We start from the raw sequence: 23,959 nt of genomic DNA on the forward strand, positions 1-23,959 counted from the left end.
CGACAAACAACGGCTTGCTAATTGGTCACTTGTGAACGTAGGAGGGCAGCATTGATGAAAAACTACGTATGGTTGGGAAATATTTGTTGTAAGAGGGCGACAAACTTCCTATTTCCAAGTCGACGACGTGAGAGGGCGACATATAAACAACTTTGATATTGGACAATATTAAACTAAAGAGGGCGTTCAACTGCTTGGCTAAAATTAAACAACAGAGGGCGGCAAATAATGATTAGCCCCCTCTCGTGGCTGATTCTAGGGAAAAAACAAGATGGCAGCGCCCATAGACGGCATTGAATGTGAGTCGGACAGTCTGCAGATTCGTCTTGAATTTAGGTATAACATCCAAAAAGTTTCTTTGGTTCGTCCATATGTTTAAAAAGGGATAATCAAGTATTTTAAAATGAATTTTTATATTCAAACTCTCTTTTTTTGTGTCACTGATTTGTTTGTCCGGTCAAGCAGTCAAGTGTCATGTCTGTCATCATGCATTGTCAGCCGCAAGGCCTAGGCTATATGAAGAAATTTAGAACAGTAAAAATACTCAAGTCAGTGAATAGTCCTGTCGTAATATAGCCAGGAACTTGAGCAAGTGAAGTCATCATATGGTTAATAATGTAACTACAACCATTAAACAAAATGGCTTGTTAGGCTAGGTTCAGTAACAGCTGTATTTGCTTTGTTGTTTACTAAATTCAGTGGTGGAGCAGAACTTCTTGTTGATAAAATAAAGCAGCATGACATCATCCTAGATACTTCAAATGGTTCAAAGTGTAAGTATCTGCTGTCTTACTCAGTTTATTGAAATCGCCTCTTGAGATGCATTCCTGGAATTGTTTTATTATTTTTAATTTTCCAGTAAATGTGATAGATCTATTTGGATTTTATTTGTGTAGTACTTTCTGAGTCATTGGATTAGATGTTTTATATGCCTACAGGGGCAATGTTAGGTGTCAATCACTGGTCACAAAATGCAATAATAAACTTAGATGACAAAAGATGCACTTCAAATGAATAAAGAAGTCGGCTTTCAAATTAACTGTCCTGGCTGTTCACTGTTGTTTTGATGTTACTGTATTGGACTATTTTTTCACAACAGATTCCATATGCAGTTGTGTACGGTAATTAAAATATAATGATTACAGGCTGATTAGTAATAATTTAGGCAATGTAGAACTGCTTGCTTACTGCAGGGTAATTCTATAAATGCAGGGTCCAAAAGGGTGACTTTTTTGTGTCTGTTACTCCTTACCTGTCTAATTTGACATGGAAATATCACTCAAATTGATCTCAAACTATTTCCATTTGTTTGGCAGGTAATTTGCATTAATTTATCACTCTTGAAAATTAGAGAATTTGTTCTGAAATTCCAAAATTACATATTAGATGTGACAGGGGCATGAAAATTAATTGGACCCCTAATCGATAGAATGACCCTGCAATGACCTGATATGCCTGATGTAATGTACACAAATTAAAAAAATTACAGTACCTGACATTTAGATCCTAGCAGAAACTTCTCAAAGGCAAACACTGCTCAAATGTAACTTAACTTGGCTTGTTATTTTGGCTTTGTGTCTGTTTTTGCAGGGAATATAAGAAGATTGATATCGTGGATCAAAGACAATTTGCTGAAAGAGAGACCGGAACTCTTTGTCCAGAATAACACAGTGTATGTTCCATTTACCAACCCCATGCGCATGCAAATTTCTGCATACACGCCATGCAACAACTTGCAGAAACAAATACATGTAAAAAAGGACTTACATTTGTAGCTGTGCACACATCAGATGTATGGGTCAGTCTTGAGTAGGAAGACCAGGGATTTCTCCTAGTGATGTCAGTGTGTTCTTTGTACAATCCTGCTCTAGGCCTGAAGTAAATTGTGTTGGACAGACCGTTCCTATTTGCACATGCATGCACTTTATGTTCATGCATTGACTCCGTTAGGCCTGTTTTTCTTATGCTCATCAGGAATGCATTGTCAGTTGAGATGCATTATGTGAATAGCAATAAGACTTGAAAGGATTGGGCCGGTCATTGTGCGCTCAAATTCCTGAAATAGTAAGGTTTGGGGGTTTTTATACGTAATGAGTGCAAGAGTTTTTGTGTTTGTACATCATTTGAATGCTTACTTGTTGGTGTGAACTTTGTCTTTGGAATCCCACATATTTCAGTGGTAGTTGAAATAGTTTTTCAAGCCTTCAAACCTGGGTACATGTACATCTAAATATTCAATGCCATGTTCTCTCTACAGGAGACCGGGCATATTGGTTCTGGTGAATGATGCGGATTGGGAGTTAGTGGTGAGTCGTTTCATTTCATCCTGGTTTGACAATGTTTCAGGACAATGAATATGCATCAAATTAGAATCATTCCACACAATGCTCCATGAAGGACACTTTTTCGTGTTTGGCTGAGGAATTTGCCTCCAAAGAAAGAAGAAATTGGTTACAACACTTGGGACACTTTGGACAGCACCCTTCTGTGGTTTAAGTTTGTAACCTGGCTCTTTGGTCATGTTTGATGAAGTTCAACTTACAAATGTATCTCAGTGAAGCTATGTCTCTTGCTGTGTTCAGGGAGAATTGGACTACACCCTTCAACCCAACGATCGGATAGTGTTCATTTCAACACTTCATGGAGGGTAACAGAACAACTGCACCAAATCGTGACATCATTTCTATATCTAAGGCAGAGGGCCAGTTGCAGTATGGCGAATATTGCCATGGTAACAACTTGTGGTCTGAAATATTGGATTGCGAGCTTCAAGAGAAAAGCATTTACATGAGTAAGTCAAGCAATTTGGAGGTAAATTGAAATTGAAATTAAACTATCCCTTTCTGTCGTCTCTTCCAAAAAAAAAGTTTGACAAGAACAGATCGAGCAAAAGCAACCTCCAAAAACAAATACAGAAGTAAAAATACCTGCAAATAGGCACAAACCAGACAAGTCTCAAGACCCAAAGTAAAGCTACTTGTTAATAGTTACCATGTTCACATGCACTTTATATTTGATTATATAGTTGTTTTACATTTCGTCAAAGAAAACAAATTACAAATTTCAGCCACAGATTTTCCACTAATTCACTTTTTTTTTCATTATACACATGATAAAGGAGTGTTGATGTAGCCTATGTAATATACAAAGACTTGATAATTACAATATTTGGTTACATTAAGAATTTGTACACAATGTAAAGAGAGAACGCTCTTCCTAGTTTGATAACAATGAGAAGATCTTACAATGCTTTCTGAATCTACATTTTCTGTTGCAGGCATACATGCATGTCATTGTCTTGAGTAAAACCAATTGGTTTCAGAGAAATGGACAATTCTATTTTATAAATGTAACAAGACTCTTTGAATAGGGTTTGAAAAGGTACATGTAGTTATATATTTAGGTAAGGTAACCACTTTTTCATAAACTTGGGTTCAGTTTGTTTGAGCAAATGATGTCATCATGCGGTAGTTTAAACAAATCCCAATTCTGACTTTTGAAGATCCAAAGGTGGTTATAAATGAGCTTCTTTTGTAAAATAAACCACAGGGGAAACCCAAGTATTGAATGTGATGTTTCATCTTTGAATCCCAAACCCCAGAAGTGTATTAACTATAAGTATTTCCACTTGACTGATATTCTCTTGAGCATGTCAGGGCACTGTGTGTGCCAATTCTCGGAGAGTAACATGGAACATAGTTTCTGAATACTATCCACCATAAAGATGTGTGGATTAGACTGCCACTGGCAGCTTTATAAGGTGGCACTGGTGATGTTTGTAGCATTGTGTAATTCTATGGAAAGTGTCCACCATGCTCCAAACTCATGCAGTGATCCCAACTGGAAATAAATGAAGCTACCGACATGCACCTGCTCCATGAAAATGAAAAGAACACAAACTTCCTCAGTTGTAAATAAATACTGATTCTGTCCGAAAATCCTAAGATCAACTGGGGTAAGGTGCAGACTTGTAGAGTCTTCAAAATAAGCTAAAACATGCCATAGAAAATGAACTATAGGTAATCTCTTATGGGAGGCCAAAACCAATTGGCGATGGGCACCAATAAATTAAACATTAAAAGAAACTCTTTTTTTAAACTAATCCGTCAAATATTACAATTATCAGTTACTCTGTAATAGAATAGTTTGCAATATATGGTTCTGTCAATTCAATGTACAACATACAGCAATATATGAATTAAGTCTAAAACCTTCATGAATATGTATTTTGATAGTTCTACTTCTCCACCAACTGATGGTTCAAGAGATCTAAACTGGACAAGCACAGAAATTTCTTAAAAACTAAACTTTATGTTTAACTATGCACGTTAAGAACTGTGCCTCATCAATGCAGTATTTAACATAAAAAATGGAATGTTAAATTCGATTTATCTTCCATTAAAGTCAACACTGAATATGAAAAATTTCAAATTCTTGTCAAAACTCAATCCGAAACCTTTTTCCTTTACAGTGGAGTTTTGCAGCAGTTTTTCTCTTTCAGAATGCATAATGCAATTACCATAGACTAAGACTACCGCCTACATGCCGAGTACCTTCACACACTATCGTTTCTTACTGAAATTGATAAAGATGAGGGTTAAACTGATTGATTGTAGAAAGTAAGTTGTAACAAGAAAGTTAATACAATATTACTGTATTGCACTATTTCTGCAAATAATGACGTGCACATTTATCTACTATGGTTATTCTGTTTGATGGCACAAACAGGAGCTGGGTTTTTTTACATTAATTTTTCAGATTAATTCAAATTAAACTCATCAGATCATTTAGACAACCTAAATGCCTGTTTCTGTCTACTCCAACTTGCCAACTTTTATCTCTTCAAGGCTGAGACTGAATCAAAGCACACAAAAACATCTTGGGAAAGTAAATTACACAGTACTGTGCTCAGTACTGTGCATGGCTTATGGCTATTCTCGGAGGCCTTGGTTGAGCCCAAAAAGATCCATACCAGTATCTAACCATGACACTCTCTTGACGCTGGGGAGGAAACGGAATTCTGAATCCCAAATCCCTGATTTGTTTCAACCTAAAATGGAACACACAAATATTGGGGTCTGACTCAACATTCACTGACACCAACATCTGCATCATTCCAAGTGTTTTTGGTTTGTTACCAAGCGAGTTCTGCATTACAAATAAAGATCCAGTTTTGATTCTAAACATCTATGAATGCATGGTCATGCCAAAACCGCATTCAAATTATACAAGACGTTTTATGTTACTTTTCCTTGTCAGTCATTGATGATCGAATTGGGAAGTCATCGGCAGCGTTTAAATGAGCCAAATGTACATGTAGTCAGGCGCTGAGCCAACGTAGAACGCTCACAATGTTTCTCACATTGGTGGCCTTTCACGATCTTTGAATCTAACAGCAATGTTAAAAGCTCATGGATTGTGTGAAGAGGAATTCACATTAGTAATGCCTTCTGAGACATCCTCTTGGAGAACACGAAATGCCTTTCCAAACTCTTTTTTGGGGGCAATTCTGGAGTGTGTTCATGCCTTAAACTCTCACCACACAAGATTTCAGGCTGGAACCTATTCTGAACCTCTGTTTCCCATCGTCTTTATACTTTAAGAAGAAACTTGTATGAACCAAAATCTGCAAATGAAACACACCTCATTCCCAATTCAAACTGCAATGAGTATTTACAGGATAGATGACAGGTTCTACAGCAATTATCTAGACAGAACCAAGTGACAAAGTTCTTTATTTAACTTATATAATATTTATCATTTCATCATCAACTAGTTTATCTCCAACTAGCAGTATTATCTTCAACCAGTTTACCAGAACTATTTTGCAACTACGGGTCTAATAGGAGTGGACCAAATCAAACAATTTATGATGCTCAATGTTATAAAATTGGACTTGAAATCCACATGCTCGGTTGGAAATGTTTACTAGGACATTTCTCCTAAATTAAGAGAATTACTGGTATATATGAATGAACAATAAAGATTCGGAATGATTGGATAATGGATAAGGACAAAGAACAGGACTAGAAATGCTCCTGTTGATAAATACACATGTACTTTCTTTCATGACGTACTTCTACTGACGATAATATTGTACATGAAGTTATCTATAATCAAAACTTTCATTATTCCCCATATTAATGCCACAACCTGAAGAAAATTAATTATGTCGTTGACATATTTTGCACAGTAACAAAATAAATGACAAAGATGTCTCAATGACAATTCATGTCATCCAACATTGCTCACACCACTTTCACACATCAAGTTATTCTTTCTGGTCTATTGCATATTGCTTTTTTAATCTAAAGTAACCAGGAAGCCGAAAAGATCCAGAGACAACAGAATCAAACTCCCTTGAAAAATACAACAGTGATCAAAACTTTGACAACATCTGCCCAGCAAGGAGACTATTCATGTTTTAGTGTTAATGCGCGTCACTGCTGTTTTTGTACTGCCATACCAAAAACACAAGCACCCTGTCCCAGTTCCAACCTTGCAGCTCGAGAGTCAAACTCAATTTTCAAAATCTGAACTTCTTTGTGCTGATTATTTAGCTCCTCGCAGGTGATAAACTGTCCAATTGTTTTGTTCTGATCAATCCCGCAACAGCATGTGCTTATCTGAGTTGTTGCCGTTATTGTTAGACATTGAGAAATGCTGGCCCAAACTACCGTATTGAGAGAATCGACCATATATCCTACCGGACGATGACGATGACGATGATGCTGACGGTGGAGGTGGAGGAGGTAGCGGCAAACACTGGCTGGGTCGGTTGGACAATTTGCCGGGTTCTGATTGGTAGTTGCCCGGCCGAAGGGGCCTGTGATTGGTGCTTGCCAGCATTCAGCTGTTGCTGAGGTCCCGAAGGTCTGTCAGGAATCCCTCGGGTGTCAAAATGTGGGTAGATCCTGAAACAAAAGGAGAGAGGGAGAGACAAAATTCTGTCAAAGCCTGAGAAAAAAAATTGAAATTAGACAGGTGGATTTAAGGAAGAAAGATACTCCTTACATATCCTCTGACTTAACCCCTTCGTGCCGGGACGCGACTAGAGCCGCCGTAAAAATTGAGATCCTCAGCCCATTTTTCAGCTATTATTCTCGGCCCACGCTCCAGTGAACACGGAGAAAGAAGGCAGACCCTGGCTCTTGTATATATGGTGATTGGCCTTTTGTGTGTAGCCCAGAAATGAAAAGACCGAATCTTAACCACTACCTGCCGGGGACTCCGAAATCGGAGCCGTATGGTTTATATGCGTGGCCGGGGTCTCCAAACTCCAACAAAGGAAACAGGGCCCTGTAACAAAAGACCGTACTCCGAACAAAAGACCAGGCTGCTGGGCATTACCGGCATTTTTCACTCTCAAAAGTGGTGATAATCCAGCCTTGTTTTGAAACCCTATACCGGGGTTTGGGGCATTGAGAGCAAGCGGATTACCACCGGGGACAAAGGCGCTCCACCACCGCAGCAATGAGCCACATAGTACCGCTGCACGCTAATCTGGCCCCTATCGAAAAGAGGTCAGCAGTGCACTGAGCCAGGTTTGTGAACAAAAGACAGTTATACAACACCGCACAATCTGGGCTCTGTTTACAAGGCTGCTGGCGTGGCTGAAATACTCAGGCGTCAATGAAGGCCACCTGTCAACTTAGAGTAGTGCCTAAAGATTACTCGGTGCGGCTATAAACGACCGTTAAATGAAATGATGAATTTTTGAAGGATTTTGAAAACGGAAAACGTGATAGTCCTGCCGGCCTAGCATCATCCACATTGAAAAATGCCCTGGCATGAAGTGTTTAATCACCAGCTTCACAATAGTCCCCACTTTGAAAAGAGGCAACGGGAATGTGGAAGCGTGAGTAGAGCCGCATGCCACCGAACAATCAGCCTTTTCACTGTGTAATTCAAAGCGTGCAGAGCACGCAGGGCCACAAACCGAGAATTTGCAGTTTGGCAGGTGGCCTTCGTGGCCAAGCGAGGCTGGAATTCTTGGAGTCGGCTTTCAGAAAGAAATTCCCGTCGTCAAGGGGTTAACAAGTACATGTGTACCCTTTTCAAAACACAATTCTGAATGATGCTACCATGAGACCTAAAAATTACCGATTGGTAATTTACAGGTTATGAGACCTAACAATAACCGATTGGTAATTTACAGGTTATGAGACCGAACGATAACCGATTGGTAATTTACAGGTTATGAGACCGAACGATAACCGATTGGTAATTTACAGGTTATGAGACCGAACGATAACCGATTGGTAATTTACAGGTTATGAGACCGAACGATAACCGATTGGTAATTTACAGGTTATGAGACCGAACGATAACCAATTGGTAATTTACAGGTTATGAGACCTAACAATAACCGATTGTAATTTACAGGTTATGAGACCGAACGATAACCAATTGGTAATTTACAGGTTATGAGACATAATGATAACCGATTGGTAATTTACAGGTTATGAGACATAACGATAACCGATTGGTAATTAACAGGTTATGCATGAGAATGTTTTTTCAAGGATAAGATTTAAGGATGATGAGAAATGCAGGGAACATCCTGTGAAGGGTTTGTAGCAATGACAGCAATCAAACCTTGTGACTTTTAATAGCTACCTAGGAATGAGTTCTTGAAAAGTTTGGCAATACGATTCAGAGACTCGTGCTAAATAGCTGAAAAACCTCAGTGATTAAACCTCTTCAAATCCATAATCTGGGGGGTCAGAAATCTTGATATTTGGAAAACTCCTGAGGCGACACAGCCCTGTTTTTTAACTGTAATAATGAATGAAATTCCAATGCAACCAGCACAAGAAGTTATGAATACTAGGGTGGGCAACATTTTGTGTTTAATGACTCATAAACCTTGGAGTAATTTAGAGCAGTTCCTTGCTTAAACACTCAATGAAATAGGGTCCGAGATCTGGAAGTTTTGCCTTCTTACCAATATAGCACTCCCATTTGTTGAACTGTGGGTTCTTATTGATCTCATAAGCACATCTCATCTCGGAGTAAGACACACCGCCGATGATGAAGATAATCAGACGTGGCCCGCTCTTGTAGTTGGTTGCTTGTTTGTCCTTATGCCAGTGACCGTAACGAGCACTATGAGAATTGCATCAAGTCAGAATCAAGGGTATGGCATGTGCAATGGAAGAATGCATTTTAGAATTTCAATTCTGTGGTGAACAAAAATTACATGACAATTGGTTTTGGAAATGAGTGAGTGTAATTGACCAAAAAGAATGCGCTGCTAAATTACAAGACCAAATTCCAAAGAAACAAGTTAATAATTTAAATCATGAAACCGGAGACGAAAAGTCATTCACACTTTCGATTCTGTGATGCTGTGCCTCAAATTGCAGGGACCAAGCAGAGAGTCATACCTTCGTGGGTTGGATCCCCCTCCATAGGTTGTTGCTGAATGACGACCAGACAAGAACGGGTAGGTCTTTACGTCCAGCCGATCGGTGATGGTGTCCTACAAAAATGAGGAATAGATCCAACATGTTGGGTCCAATTTTTCTTTCCAAATAATGGCACTCTGATTCACATCCGCGGATAGATCTGGTTGCCTGTAGTTGAATGGTTATGAGGAAATGACAATTGACCGTGACATTGGCACCACCGTACCTCCATGATGTCCTTGACTACCGGTGTCCATCGTGACAGCTGGTAGGTGTGTTCAGTGATGCGGTGTGTTCTGTCTGCAACCTTTGGCTTGCGAGCTTTAGGCTGTAGTTCAAGGACAAGAAAGATTAGGATTTTACTTCTGGAGCAAAACTTTAAGATTCCTTGAGGGCATCCGAGACACTGAGGCTCACAAGCCTAAAGAAACCTTTAACCCCAACATTCCTGAATCCTTCAATTTTAATATGATGTTGCACACACCCTAGGGAGTTAGGGTTAAAGAAAAGACAATGATGGCGTGCCTACTTCTAAAAAGAGGATGAAAATCCCAGATAAATACTCTAATGGAAACCCAAGGAGTCAGGGAATGAAAACCCACCTGAACCTTGGGGGGGGGGAGGAGAGTGAATAAGGGTAGAATAACAGCCGTGGTTGTATAAAGGCCAAGGTCATCTGGTGACTTACATCAAAGATGATTTGGACTCCCAGATGTTTCATGTTAGTGACGATAGGCTTCTCAGGCTCAGGAATCTGGGCATGCTGGATGAGTTTGTTCATATTCTCCTCACTGATACCTGTGAAGATCAAAAACGTAACGAAAGTCAATGCAGAAAATAGATCCCTATTCTCAAGCTGCCCCTTCAGAGTTGTCTAGGTAATAACAGAAGGCAGATTTGGATCAAGTTGACGCAGTTTTTATACTTGTGGAGATTTTAAGACAACGGATATGTAACAAAAGTGCCAGGAGTGTATGTCTAGTAACTTATGTGGCGTCAGATCTGACTGCCGAGCCCGATCACTATTTCACAAGGAAGTGTCGTCTCTCACCATTTTTGCCGATGACGTAAAGCAGAATGATGCGCAGCTTGTCGTAGGCGGAGTATTTCTGCTCCAGCAAGATTGGGACGATGTTCCTCATCTGATCTTTGACCTTCTCCCCCTCCGGGTTGGTGCCCAGGGCCAGGTCTTGTTCCACGCGGCACAGGCTCTCCACCAGCGGCTTGAACTGTTTCATGCAGTCCTCAGCCAGACGTAAGTGGGTGGAATACTGAGATTCAAAAGAGGAAAAAGGCTTTGGCTTTTTCTGGACAAATCTGATATTGGGTTGACGAAAGAAAAGAACACAATAAAGGCCCAAGGAAAGGTGGTACCTATTCAATGGAAACCAAAAAAACTCCAATGAGTTGTAACTTTTAAATACAACGACAAGTTGGAGGTTCCAACGAGGGGGAGGGGCCAGCAAGGACAGAGGAGGGGGCAGCTTACCTTTCTCATATCTTTCTGATACTGGGGCATCTTCTTCAACATCTGAGACAAATCACGCACACTCGTCTAAGAAGGAGGAAAACATCAACATGACAAACTATTACTTTGGGTCAATTTGAGAGAGTGACAAAGTTGGAATGGTGTTCAACAGTATCAGACTAAAAAGTATCTGATCTGTCTCATATGACAACATTTTGAAATAGGCATAAAAACTCTCACAAGATTTCATTTGACATTTTCAGGTGTCAGAGACAAAAGCCACTTCTTTTTTCTCTCCTTTCTTAGAACTAAATCCAAATCCATACCTTCTCACCCCCTGAGCCCATCTTGCCACCAATCTTGGCTTTGGCAAAGTTCTTCAATTGAGTTGTGATGGCCCTGTGAGGTAGATCAAATACAAAGGTCAAGGACAGGAAATCAAGCAGAAAGGTCAAGGGCAGGAAATCAAGCAGAAAGGTCAAGGGCAGAAAATCAAGCACAAAGGTCAAAGGCAGGAAATCAAGCAGAAAGGTCAAGGGCAGGAAATCAAGCAGAAAGATCTAGGGCAGAAAATCAAGCACAAAGGTCAAGGGCAGGAAATCAAGCAGAAAGGTCAAGGGCAGGACATCAAGCACAAAGGTCAAGGGCAGGACATCAAGCACAAAGGTCAAGGGCAGGAAATCAAATTGTTGCAGTTGGTAACTGCTGTTGCACCGCGGAATCAACTTTTCAACAGAAAAAATGAAGAGAGAATGGGTCACACTGGGTATGTGTATGGTCATTGAGGGTGCTGTATACGTAGGCTCATCAGGTGAAAAACAAAAGGCAGCCATGTTTCAAATAAAAACCAGTTCAAGTGAAGTGACATGTTTGAATAGCACACCCAATCAATCTGCGCTCAAAGCGTACCTCTCACAGCGCACCACCAAGAGGTTGCTACGGAGAGGCCTTTTTCACAGTGTACTGTGGGCAAAAAGGTCTTTCAAGTTCTACTCACAAGCTGCGCTGCTGTGATTGGTCAACTTGAAATGCTCCCCCAAATTTGGTTTTTCTGGGCTGATAATTTGGAAGTATTTTGGGCTTGCTTTGACTCACTGTGAGACATCTGCAATGTGCTGGTGACGCAGACTAATCCACAGATCGTCGTTCTCATCCAGGAGGACTTCCTGGTCGTTCATTTCGCTACCGCTTGCTTCGTACCTATAAAAGAATCGTAGAAACAATTCCGTCAACCAGTACATTTCAACACAAACGGCAGTCATGCTGAAAATTCCCACAGAGTCAATGGATAGAAACCCTTGTTTGGTGGACGTTGGACTACAAGACTTACTTTTCTGAGAGTTACAACCAACTTCTTACCATGCAAAATGTAGAAGCCAATTTCAATTATTTTCCTTGACCCATCCACCCACTATTTCGGAAAAAAAAAATCAAAATTGAAAATTTTGAATGGACGCTTACAGCCGCAAACAGTAGAGGGCAGAGAGAACATAAAGTAGTCCAGAACCATGGAACCACTCGTTTGTAAATCTCGTCCAATAATGAAGCCCTTCATGTTCGGTTGAACGAATTCTTGGGGTCAATGCACCGGTATCACGGGCAAGATTAACTGTGATATCAATGCAGCCCCCCGGGTTCCACACTGACCTGTAGACGTCGTTCTCGATGGGCAAGAGGTCATTGGCCATAGCTTGAAAGGTCAGCTCGTGGAGCAAAGGTGACACGGGGTCAAAGCCACGGTCAAGGACAATCAGCTGGGAGCGGTGTTTCTCTGGACCCTGGGTGAAAAAACCAGAAACAAGTTGGGGTTAATAAACAAACTGCAGACAATCAAACGTTACATTTTCTTAATCCAGAGTCTCTAATGTAGATCTGCTTCTTTTAATAATTTTACACACTCCAACAGACTTTTCTCAAATTCTCTGTAGGCCCTGTGAATACTTTTCAGTTGTCTAGAAAGTCTCCTCTGCTTTACAGAAAATTTCTCATCTCACACGGAAACTCGTCTAACTTGTCAAGAAGTTTCCTGACTACTCTGGACTCACCAAGAAAATAATCATTATCTACAAAATGTAGTGATTAATTTTCAACTATTAAAGAAAGGCAATATTTCCAAACAAGCTGATAACAAGGGACGACCTTACCTCTCCCATGGTGGGCTCGTCTGCTTTGTACGCATCCAACTTGCTCTGAATCATCTGTGCTACCTCCAAGTTACGATCAAACTCACTGAACAAACCAACACAGACACTACTTACAAACAAGAGGGCTGTAGTTAAGACAGAGCTATCATTTAAGAGCTGAAAAAAATGATTTGAACAGCTTAACGAAGAGACTTAACGAAAAGCCATCAGTGATGTTTTGAAATTTCTGTGTTAAATTCTGAACACTAACATTCTAAGTTAATACTAAATGACACGAGATTTGTCCAAAACTAACTGTTGGATTTTGAAAAATATGGGAGGGTTAGGGTCAATGAAATATTCAATAATATGGCTCTACAATATCAAGTGAGCTGTTTCTTTGGAAGGCGAACGACTGACTGACTGACCCGCGATATCGGATGGCAGGATATTCTCCAAGTGATGCACACAGCGTAGCAATCTGTTCGGCCATTCTCTCAATCATGATGGAGCTTCCACCCATGCGGACTGGGTTGTAGAAGCTGTTGAAGCTCTCCGGCGAGTCAAGAGAGTACACCTGGGGGGGGGGAGAGAAGGGGTCATATTGGAAAAGAGATTTAATCAACCTCCAAAATGCTCTACACCGAGGGCAGACAAGATTTGATTGTTGTTCATCCAAATCAAATATTTCAATTTCTTAATTTTCATCGGCAAAAGTTGAACACTTAGCATCTCTAAACAAAGAGGATGACCCAAATGCATAGGGTTGGAAAACTCGGTTGGAAAACTCAGTTGGTAAAGCACCAGCACAGTGTCGCGGCTGTTGCAGGTTCAAATCCCACTCCAGTTATTTGTTTATTTTTATAATTATTATATAAGCAATTGCTAGCTCCCTGTTTAATTAATTTGACTACTGGATAAACATCAACAGGAATGGAGTGACAATTTTCAAAAGCAATTTACCGAGGATTCATACGGCATGAAAGCAATGTTGATTTCCTTCAGCGTCAAAATTTTGGATTTGGCAGGGCTCTTGTTCAGTGTGCTAAATAGCTCGTTGGGACAACCTGTCAAAAAAGAAAAATAATTGGGTATTGATTATAGAAGGCAATTTATTGTGACTGACTGCAATTTCAAAACTGAACTATTTCAAATATAGTGTATAGCTTCACAATGTTTTCAGATGATCCTTGGCAAATGTGAAGTTCCCAAAGACACAAAACCTTCACAGATTCCTTTCATAGCGCTACACTTTTTTGTTCTGTTTTTTTTTTCTTCTCTTTTCTTGCTCCTAATATAGACGACGACTGGCACAAGGTCAGATCAGATTGCAAAGGGAAAAACTGTGCCGAAAAAAATTGTTTGAAAAGTGAGAGATTAAATGTTGGAGGGAACAGAATACGGGTGAAGAGGTCAACAGGGCAGAGGTTCACGTGAAAAAAAAGGTAGGAGAGTATTTCACAAAACACTTTGGAGGAGATAATTTACAGCAAAGGGATCCCAGAAGGCTTCAATGACATGTGTTTGAGTGATTGCACTTTCCGCAAGAAATAGCAAGGATTTCTGCAACACATGTAAAAATGATCCATGAATCAAAGACGATCCCTGTACTCACATTCTGTGAAGAAGACGTGGGCATACTTATACTGAGGGCTGAGAGGCTCCTTGAAGTCGTTGATTAGCTGTGCAATAGACTACAAAGAGGAAATAAAGGACTCGTTAATCCTGTAATGAACCCACAGCTGTCAAATAAAATGCAGACAGCTAAGAATACTATGACCAAGAATGGCACAGCTTGGATGGTTGTCGTCAAATACTCTACATTTACATGAAGGAAGAGCTGGGTGTAGAAAGAGTTGCGACGTGAGTGTCACCATTGTTGGAAACAAACGGACAGGTGTATGCACCTGTGTACAAGGACAGTTGGTATACAAGAGCTGCATGCTCTACTACACACATAATGAATGGTCATTTTATTTCCCAAATCTGATTCTGGCGTTACTCTCTCAATATACAGCTCTGCATGGAGCCAATCTGCATATGAAGTCTTAATCCATCCCCAAAACTGACAACATATACCACCAGAGAATCATCTCCTTGTCCATAAATCTGAATATTTGTCCCCTGTTCCCAACGAGTATGTCATTAATCTGATAACAAAACAATGTGATGGAATGCAGAGTTGGAAACTTGACAACTGCTGTAATCCTTGGTATTTGTTAGTTTTCCCCTAATCAGGAATGTAAACAAGTCATTGTTACTGAGAGAATCCTCTCAGTTTCCTTTCTGTTTGATATTTTATGTTGGGATTCAATCCGGGTTTCTTTTCTTTTACAAGGTGATATAAACCAGTTACAACAAGCAGACCCAGAATTACATTTCTCGGTTTCAATTTTTTTGAGAATGTACAACTTTTGTCCCTGTACCGGTACCGTACCTTTTCCGAAGGCTGCATGATGTAGATGGACTCCAACGTCCGAATGGGTTCGCGTTTCTTCATCAAGTCTTCCACCACTGATCAAACAAACAGACAGATGCACCAAGGATGAACAATCATTCATACGTGTTCTCCATACAAAATTCTTAAATTAACACTTTAATTTTGGAAAGTTGAAAGCAATTCAGAGATTGTTTACGATTTTGATATCTTCGACAGCTTCCCCATAATGGCTGCAGAATCAGATGATTTCTAAGACAGATTTCTAAAGCAAATGGTCTTAAAGGCAGAATTCTGGAGTGGAAATGCAATGGTTTGGGGTTCCAACTCCCTCCAGGATAAAATGTGAACATATCTGTATCAAATGAAAAGCAAAATTTAATTGGATGTCCAATTGTAGTCTGTACAGTGAACTTACAGGTGACGCCTAGATTGGTCATATCCTTCATGCGACAACATGATGACAGTATGCGCATACTCAGTTGATCCACTACTAGAACCTAACATCAAGCAAACAAAACGATACAGTATGTTACCCAAGTGTGTTCATAGTCGTTTTTTCCTGGTACCCTACTAGATGCAATGAAACCCAACACAACTGAAATTTATGTAAACCTTGCTGAATGCAACAAAATGGAACAGTTGATTTTGATTGATTTCTGAGGACCACTGGAACAATGCCCAGTTCCACAGTCTCCCTTCCGCATATTCAATGCTAAATTTGTACAAGGCAGGGCTTAGGATAAGTAACATCTTTGAGTCCCTTTCCAAGCACGGCAATTTTAGCGGACACAGCCCTGGTCCAGGTCATGAAGGACAAGCACAAGTAGAATGCCTGACATTTCCCGGTAGCAGTGCTGTACTGTCGATATATTTTCTCTGAGTGTGTATTTCCACTTACCTTCCATTCGTTTCTCTTCCTCAGAGGAGCAAACACCTCATTCATAATCCCTGAAAGAGACAGGATACTAGACGTAAGGAAATAGTCGCATGATACATGTGTGAAAAGACTGTACTCCAATCTCACCACTGCAGAAGTTCTTTCAACCCTACCTACTTTGGCAATATCATAGGATAACTTCTTATATCCGTCTTAGTTCTCTACTTTGTTATGCAGGAACTCAATAAAGCACTCTGTGTACTCAAAACTTTCAAAGGGAAGCAAGCCCTACACAAGAAAAGTAAAAGTGGCTGGGATATACCATCTACAATTGCTTCTGATGGACTTTGAAGGATCAGGGAGGGTTAGGGCCAATAATTAACAGAAAAACCAAGCCTACCGTGGTACATGTACAAAACGATGTACATGTGAGTGGACATGGTTGAGAAAATTCCATCCAGAATGAGGAAAACGTGACAAAAACCCTGAGTTCTCACCCACCTTGTATTGTTCATCACAATCTATATGTACATGTAGCTCTTAAAGAGTTTTCAATGGTTCATAGGGTATGTACAACTGTAAAATCCTTGGACTTGAATATTCTAATTTTCCCCAAAGAGTTTGTCACCGGTTTGCCACAAGGCAGTGTTGGATTCCAGCCCAGTCATGATGGTTCCCAACCCAAAGCCTCCAGGGATAGAATTACAAAAATTCAAGCAACTTGCACAAGGTATTAGTAGTATTATGATCTGCTCGTGGGACATGGCTCATACATGTACATGCTTGTCAATCTGAAATCCCACAAGTGTATCCAAAATCTTGCCTCAACTTGCTGAATAAGAACTCCCAAAGCATGAAATAAGAACAGAGGCTTGTATATGGAATATTCCTGGCATATTCCTTTAAAAAAAAAAGCAAGAACAAATTTTCAGATGAAATGATTTATCCACAGGTCTACTTCACAAAATTAGGTTTAAATTGCAAATATGCCCAGTTTTATTTGCACACTTGTATAACTCTTCGATAACATCTTTTAATGTATCGGACAGGAAAATATATCGAGATGGTAAAGTGCATAATATAGGGCATCTGTGTCCTCAATTCACGCTTCAACATGACAGACATATCGTACATGTACGATCTAGTCAACTGAGACTATTTCAGATGAACTGTTTTGGAGTGATACGAGGCATAAATAAACAATGTACAATTTACACAAGGCCAATTCATCTCTCAGCAACATTTTTGTTAATTGGCCAGATATGCGTAACACCGAAATACGCATTTCATGTAATTAATCATTGCACAATACAATGTAAATGTACATCTACATGTGCTACCCATGAAGAGGAAGGTACATGTATTATTCCGACCTCCCATGGACACACAGTAAATTTTAGCAGGTATTCATGAGCGTGACAGGACATAAAATTTTACACATGCTGGTACAAATATTTGACTGTGCTAGGTATGAACAGTACGATATGCACCTGTACATATCAGATCTGATACAAGTGGGCATATGTATACATGTACACGTTGAAACAATTAGAAACAATTAGCATATTTGAAACTAGACTCTCAAACTCTAAGCAGATCAGCCCGTCAGTTTTCAGCAAAATTAGTACAAAGACTTAATTGAATTGGCTTGACTAAACACGGCACAAATTGCTACCCGTACATGAAATCCATGCCAAACAGAATGGCCAAATAAATAATTACAAGGACATTACACTTTGGCTACTTTTGTTTGTAGGAAAAGCCATGGCAACGGTCTTCTATGATTGTCAATCAAAAATGGTTTTAATCGTTATGAAAAAGGAGCAATACCATCTGTCAGTCTTGAAAGCGTTTACCGTTTGACTTACAGTGTACACAAAATACAGAAATGAGGACAGGGACTTCTGGCAGACTGCTGCACATAAAAATAGGTATTCATTGATTGCATACTGAGACCATTCTATCAATTAGCCCACAGCCTATTCAAATTCATGTACATGCTTGCTGCCGAATTTACAATACACGTCTGCACCTCTACTCACAGGGCTAGTGTACAGAAATGTGAAAGGGAACTTTAATTGCATTGATCAGCATGAGTGACTACAGCGGGTCAATACCAACCAGAGGCGTTTCTGCATAATGCAAGCCACGGGGCCATGAACAGACGTACCCTCGTTCCTTTTTATGCCTCTAGACAAACAGTCAAGTATGCAAATATGCCTCAGGTGACGGTGGTCAGCATCCATAACAAATGATGAGATATATGTCACAGAGGAATGTACATGTCTTCCTACTATGAATCTGGACATTTGATCAGGGTAGGGTTGTTTATTTATCAGTATCTTGTCAAGATATCAATTTTCAATCGGGGCTTAAAGCTAATGCATGTACCTCAATCATACACATCCACCGACATATCAATATGATTACACGTGGAATAAAAGTAAAGCAAATGAGACAAGTTGGAGTTGTATGTGTTCAGATGTTCATGTGAGTTAAGGGCTGTGTTTTCAATTGATTATTGAATATTCGAATATTCGTTGTTGAAATCGAATATTTGGAGGTGAAAAACAATTTAGTTTTGTCCATATGATATGAGCAAAAATTGTACGTGATTTTTGCATCACTAGTTCCTAAATTCAGCACATGAAAATTAGTTCGAAGATACATTTCCTTACTTTTGTGGAGCTTGTTTCAATTTCATTCTACATGCAACCTCACAGATTTACTTTTGAGAATGACTCACCCTGGTTTATTGAACCGTGCAAAAATATTCTAGGCCATCGGTATGTATTTTCCTGACACACAATTTCAAAAAAGCTAATCAATAAACAAAATTCAATAATGATCATGTATTAGACGATGTCTGGATCTGGATTCGGATTGGTTACTCTGCCAAAGCAGATAATTACATCTCAACAGAGGGTGACCTTTAGAACCACGGGGTGTTATGGTGTGTAATGGAGAGGAAACAAATGAGAAACACCTAACGTTTGAGAGGTGGTCGGATAACCCCAGAAGAACATTCCCGGCAAAGCCATCAGGATCAGACGGGGACTGCAAACCTAATAATACATACATGTATGTGAACCGAGCCAGGAATTGAACTCGGACTGCAGAGGTGAAAGGTGAGAAACAATGCACTACGCCAGCCAGGTTGTCTAGGTATCAAAGATTTGTCTGAGGAACTCTGATTTAACAGAGATGGGAATTTCAGTTTCTCATGAGCGGCAACAACCGTACGTGTAATACATGTAGACCATCTGATCAACGGCCTAAGTTTTATGCACTTTACAAAGGATAACAAATTCAAACATTCTGTCCGGGGGAACTTGCTACTTTGGAAAGAACAATAGGTGTCTTACAATGTCATTACTACAGAGACAGATCTTCAAACCTCTTGCAAATACAATCTTCCAACATAATTCAGACCCTATCATTCACTTCATAAAACATAACAATTTTACAAATATGTGCATGTCCCAGTAGAGATGCATTAAAACAAGCACCAGTAACTGAATTGGTGGAAGGGGGGGACATGTTGGCACAGGTCCAGTCTCTGTCATATCTGACACCAGTTTTGTTCTTACAGTGGTTTGGATCATATTACATGAACATGAATGACCCGTTTCCTTCCAGATGATCCAAGTGGTGTTTTTGGACAGCGGTTGTGTTGCTGGCTGTGGTCATGGCGGTACAAGGAAATAGGTCCCTTTGCTACCACAGTTGACTTTAAAGTGATTTACTTGTTTATTTTTTTTATTCATATTTTGCTTTACTGGGGTGAAATCAGGACGTACATGTGCCTGCTTTATGATTATGGGGCATGGTTCATACACAGTGTACATGTACCTGTACACGTGTCATTCTCAAAGAACATTAAAACCCAGAATTGTACCCAAAATCTTGCCTCAACTTGCTGAATAAGAACTCCCAAAGCACGAAATAAGAACAGAGGCCAAGCGATGATTTTCTGTGATTACTGCCTGGAGTAGAATGCCTGACGTGATAAAGAAAGTATAAGTACCTGTGCAAAAATAACAGCCTGTGCCTAACAGAAACATTTATGCAACTGAGATAATATGTACTGTCGCGTTCAGTAAGAATAAATTTGTGGACTTAGATGTCACGAAATTCAGATAAATTACAGTTTTGCACTTCTTACCATGACAACGAAACAACCATTGTCTAATTTGGTGAGGGTTATGGATTATTTTTAACCCTCGTGGCTTTCTAGCATGCTTGGTAATTGGTATCATCCTTGATGCATCATGTGTACGAAGCACCTCGTGAATGATGTAGCAACTAATGAGCACAACCTCAATTGTTACTACTATGAGATTGACGAGAATGATGTTTACACATGGGGGTACAGCAAAAGTTGGGTTAATGGACCCAGCTTTCCTAGCAATTTTGCTGTGACCCTCCTTGAATCCTCCAAAATCCTACACAGTACACAGTGTAGGAAACCAACGGCACACTCTCTGCATTTCAACATTCAATGGACTCCGACATCCATGTAAGAGTTGAAGGAATCGACCTTCCTCAACCCTACAAAATCTGTGGAAAATCTCCTCTCAAAGCATTTTCAAGGATTAAGGTGGGCCAGGGTATTAGGTAAAGTTTGTGGTAACTTCTGGTGTCCACTGTCATGTCATGCATTCCACTAAGGGCAAGACTGGCTCCTGAAGGCAAGTATATTTCTGAAAAGCATATGAGTACCACTCACAAGTCGAGATGAGCCGTACATTTCTTATTTTACTCTTGGGAGGTTTTAGCTGATATATCTGTGTGAAAACAAATTTTTTCATGTCTGAAATATGTTTGTTATTTATTGGTTGTCATTTAAGGGCAAATTCAACTTCCTGATAAATACAGCATTTTTCAGAGTGTTTCTTGTTCTTTCTTTTCAGAAAGTCTTCATTCAAGAACTGGATTAACACTGTACTTTGATGGCCAATTTTACAGTACAGGTTGGTGGGAGTTTCTTCAATGACGTTTTGTGTGACGCCAAATACACGTACCCTCAAAAGCATTTTGCACCGAAATAGAACAAAATCAAAGTCAAAACTCAAAACTGGAATTTGAGCCTGAAATTTTGAAGAAGAGACTCTCTGTCATTGCCATTGTACCATGTTTCAAATCCAGGCATCACTCAATAATTCTTAAAGCTAGCCGACTACAAAATAAGATTAAAATGTCGGATAGTTCCAGGAAAAACAAGTCAATTTACATTTTATATACAGAAAGGCTTCTGGCATGACAGAATTACTCAATTAGTTAAAGTCTGAGAAAAAATTGACATCAAAACACATTTTGAGAGTACCGGTAGATAATCAGGTCTGTGATACATTTTTCTACAGTTCAATACTTCAATTGTGAATTTCACTGAGGGATTTTCTTCTCTTTTGCCAGGAAACCATACAGCTGATTTAACCAGAATCACCAATCATGTCCTGAAGCAGTGCTGGTATTGCAAAAACGTTAAGCTAATCTAAAGGCATGTAAATGAAGGATGTACTGATTTCTGCAACATCTCAAAATTATTATTCATTAAAATATTATTTGGAAGGGTCAGTGGCATAAATTTGTGGGGCGGGGAGAGGAAGGAAATTTCAAAATGGAGGGGGCGGCTGACACATGATGACACTGTATGGGGCCATGCTCATCACACAGATGTATATTACAATTTGCTTCCATTCCAATGATCAATCATAGCTCAGCTTTCATTTAGACGGGGTTAGGAAAACAAAAGGTAAAGATAGGAGCTGTGTTACGATTGGTCAAGCTATCACACAGCTGACAGTTATCGAGAGTACATGCTGTTGATTTTCTGTAATGTGGATGGGAAAAATGCTCAAGAATTTCACCACTTTAATCAGGATATAAGGTGAATAAAGCTCCCCATTTGACATCTGACTTGACCAAGCAGGCATGTATGAAATTTGGTTGCACAAATAGCTATGATGGAAGGGTAAGTTGGCACAATTAAAACAGCCAAAATGTGTTTATGGGAGCACGCAGATGGCTTTCTGTAAGGTTTGTAAGTCTGTTGGTATATATTTTCAGGGAAAGATTTGATTGAAAAAGTGAAGTTCTGACTCAACTTGGACTGAAGGGTTATAGCGGGGATATTTTCAAATGCCGTAAGGTACAGAACTATCAAACGTCAGGAATCTGTAAGGGAACACAAGGCTATGGAGTAGTGCCTTACAGTTCTGGAAAAAGCTTAGGTTATACATGCTGTTCAAGAAACAAAGGACAAGGAAACGGAAATGTTTAGAGTCAACAAACACTCCCTATTTGATAGACCTGTAAAATTGCAATGTCACCTGTCACAACAGGCACAACATGCAACTAGGCTAGTTAGTTTATGTAGTTTTGTGCATAAATATGAAACCATATAGCCATAGGGAACCAGTCTACCTAACTTCTCTGGTGAGTGGATGAGTGGGCGAGTCGACGGTAGGCCTAGTCCAGGTAGGCCTACAATCCCCCTAGTCCCCCTACATCATGTACCGAATCTGGGTCAACTCGTACCCTAGTCAACTCGTGCCCCAGTCAACTTGTACCCCAGTCAACTCGTGCCCCAGTCAACTCGTACCCCAGTCAACTCATATCCCAGTCAACTCGTAACCCAGTCAACTCGTGCCCCAGTCAACTCGTACCCCAGTCAACTCGTAACCCAGTCAACTCGTGCCCCAGTCAACTCATGTCTGAGTCAAATTCGTACCCCAGTCAATAAATATGGAACACAAGGGCGTGGTTACCGGAGATTGGCAAACATAATGCTAAATTTGAATAAACATAAATGTAGGGGGGATTTAGAATTGTTGTGTTGCGGAAATGCAGTGTGTTGCGTGTTCTCAGTTGATTATAGGTGAAATCTCACCACGTGCTTTTTAAAACCATCGCGTGATGCAGGGCCATCGTAAGTTTGTAGCACATGTGCCAAGCGCCGGAGCGACACTGGTGCAGCACAACTTGTTATCCATTTTTCCTTGTGTTTGCTTTTTTATCACATTTTCTTGCATGCACTCTGTGCCCTTCCAATGTCATGCCATATTAAAACCGAACATCTGAACCGACCAGTTTGGTTTGGTTCGAAAGTGCAATGTTCGACAATTTTTGGTTTGGTTTGGCACCGACTGCAGCACTATTCTAATGTACGGAGTACGAGTTGTCCTGGGAACAAGTGGTCCTGGGTATGAGTTGACGTGGGTACGAGATGATGGGGTTACGAGTTGACTTGGGTGGGAGTTTGGAGGTATGAGTTGACCTGGGTACGAGTTGTCCCGGGTACGAGTTGACCTGATTCCCATGTACCGAGGCCTAGGCCTACGTACATACGTATACAAATAGGCCTATACGCGAACGCGGCTAGGCCGTACGAGAATAAAATTTGTGTCCAAAAATAAAAACCACAAAATCCATCTTCTAATGACGAAAAATGAAAAAAATTGGAATTTTAAACACTGGAATAAAAAACTATTTAATGTCTTAAGGCATTTTATTCAGAAATTGAATTGTCTATAAAAGGAAAAAGACAAAAATTGCAGCAAACTTACTTTGACCGACCACCGCCTTGAGCGCCATCTTGATTTTTTATTATTATTATCATATTGAATTCTGGGTAATCTG

General features: G+C 40.0%; 2 protein-coding genes and 1 long non-coding RNA gene across 4 annotated transcripts; 2 read left to right on the forward strand and 1 right to left on the reverse strand.

The window, feature by feature from the left end:
- Positions 1-205: 205 nt before the first annotated feature.
- On the forward strand, positions 206-3,560 carry LOC110976446 (ubiquitin-related modifier 1-like). Of its 2 annotated transcripts, none has more exons than XM_022229713.2 (5): positions 206-336; positions 700-773; positions 1,591-1,672; positions 2,258-2,306; positions 2,583-3,560. In XM_022229713.2, exons 1-5 carry the CDS (start codon positions 272-274, stop codon positions 2,649-2,651), a joined length of 339 nt encoding a protein of 112 aa, XP_022085405.1. In that variant the 5' UTR covers positions 206-271; the 3' UTR covers positions 2,652-3,560. The 2 variants fall into 2 exon arrangements, with proteins under 2 accessions (XP_022085405.1, XP_022085404.1); XM_022229712.2 differs by lacking the exon at positions 206-336 and adding an exon at positions 450-548.
- Positions 2,956-23,954, reverse strand: LOC110976442 (syntaxin-binding protein 1-like). Its single transcript, XM_022229708.2, has 18 exons — positions 23,887-23,954; positions 16,340-16,389; positions 15,857-15,938; positions 15,439-15,515; positions 14,617-14,695; positions 13,965-14,068; positions 13,430-13,578; positions 13,023-13,107; positions 12,526-12,656; positions 11,974-12,078; positions 11,205-11,277; positions 10,900-10,965; positions 10,462-10,681; positions 10,099-10,208; positions 9,637-9,738; positions 9,390-9,484; positions 8,948-9,108; positions 2,956-6,914 (listed from the first exon to the last, which is right to left on the reverse strand). Exons 1-18 carry the CDS (start codon positions 23,912-23,914, stop codon positions 6,850-6,852), a joined length of 1,782 nt encoding a protein of 593 aa, XP_022085400.1. The 5' UTR covers positions 23,915-23,954; the 3' UTR covers positions 2,956-6,849.
- LOC147797503 (uncharacterized) lies at positions 19,304-22,022 on the forward strand. The gene is made up of 3 exons (XR_015427248.1): positions 19,304-19,446; positions 21,232-21,291; positions 21,734-22,022. It is a non-coding gene; the product is annotated as an uncharacterized LOC147797503 (long non-coding RNA).
- Positions 23,955-23,959: the final 5 nt, after the last annotated feature.

The sequence above is a fragment of the Acanthaster planci genome, linkage group LG11 (genome assembly GCF_054643075.1).
Source record: "Acanthaster planci isolate LZ-2023a linkage group LG11, COTS_SCS, whole genome shotgun sequence".
In the NCBI taxonomy this organism is placed as follows: Eukaryota; Metazoa; Echinodermata; class Asteroidea; order Valvatida; family Acanthasteridae; genus Acanthaster; species Acanthaster planci.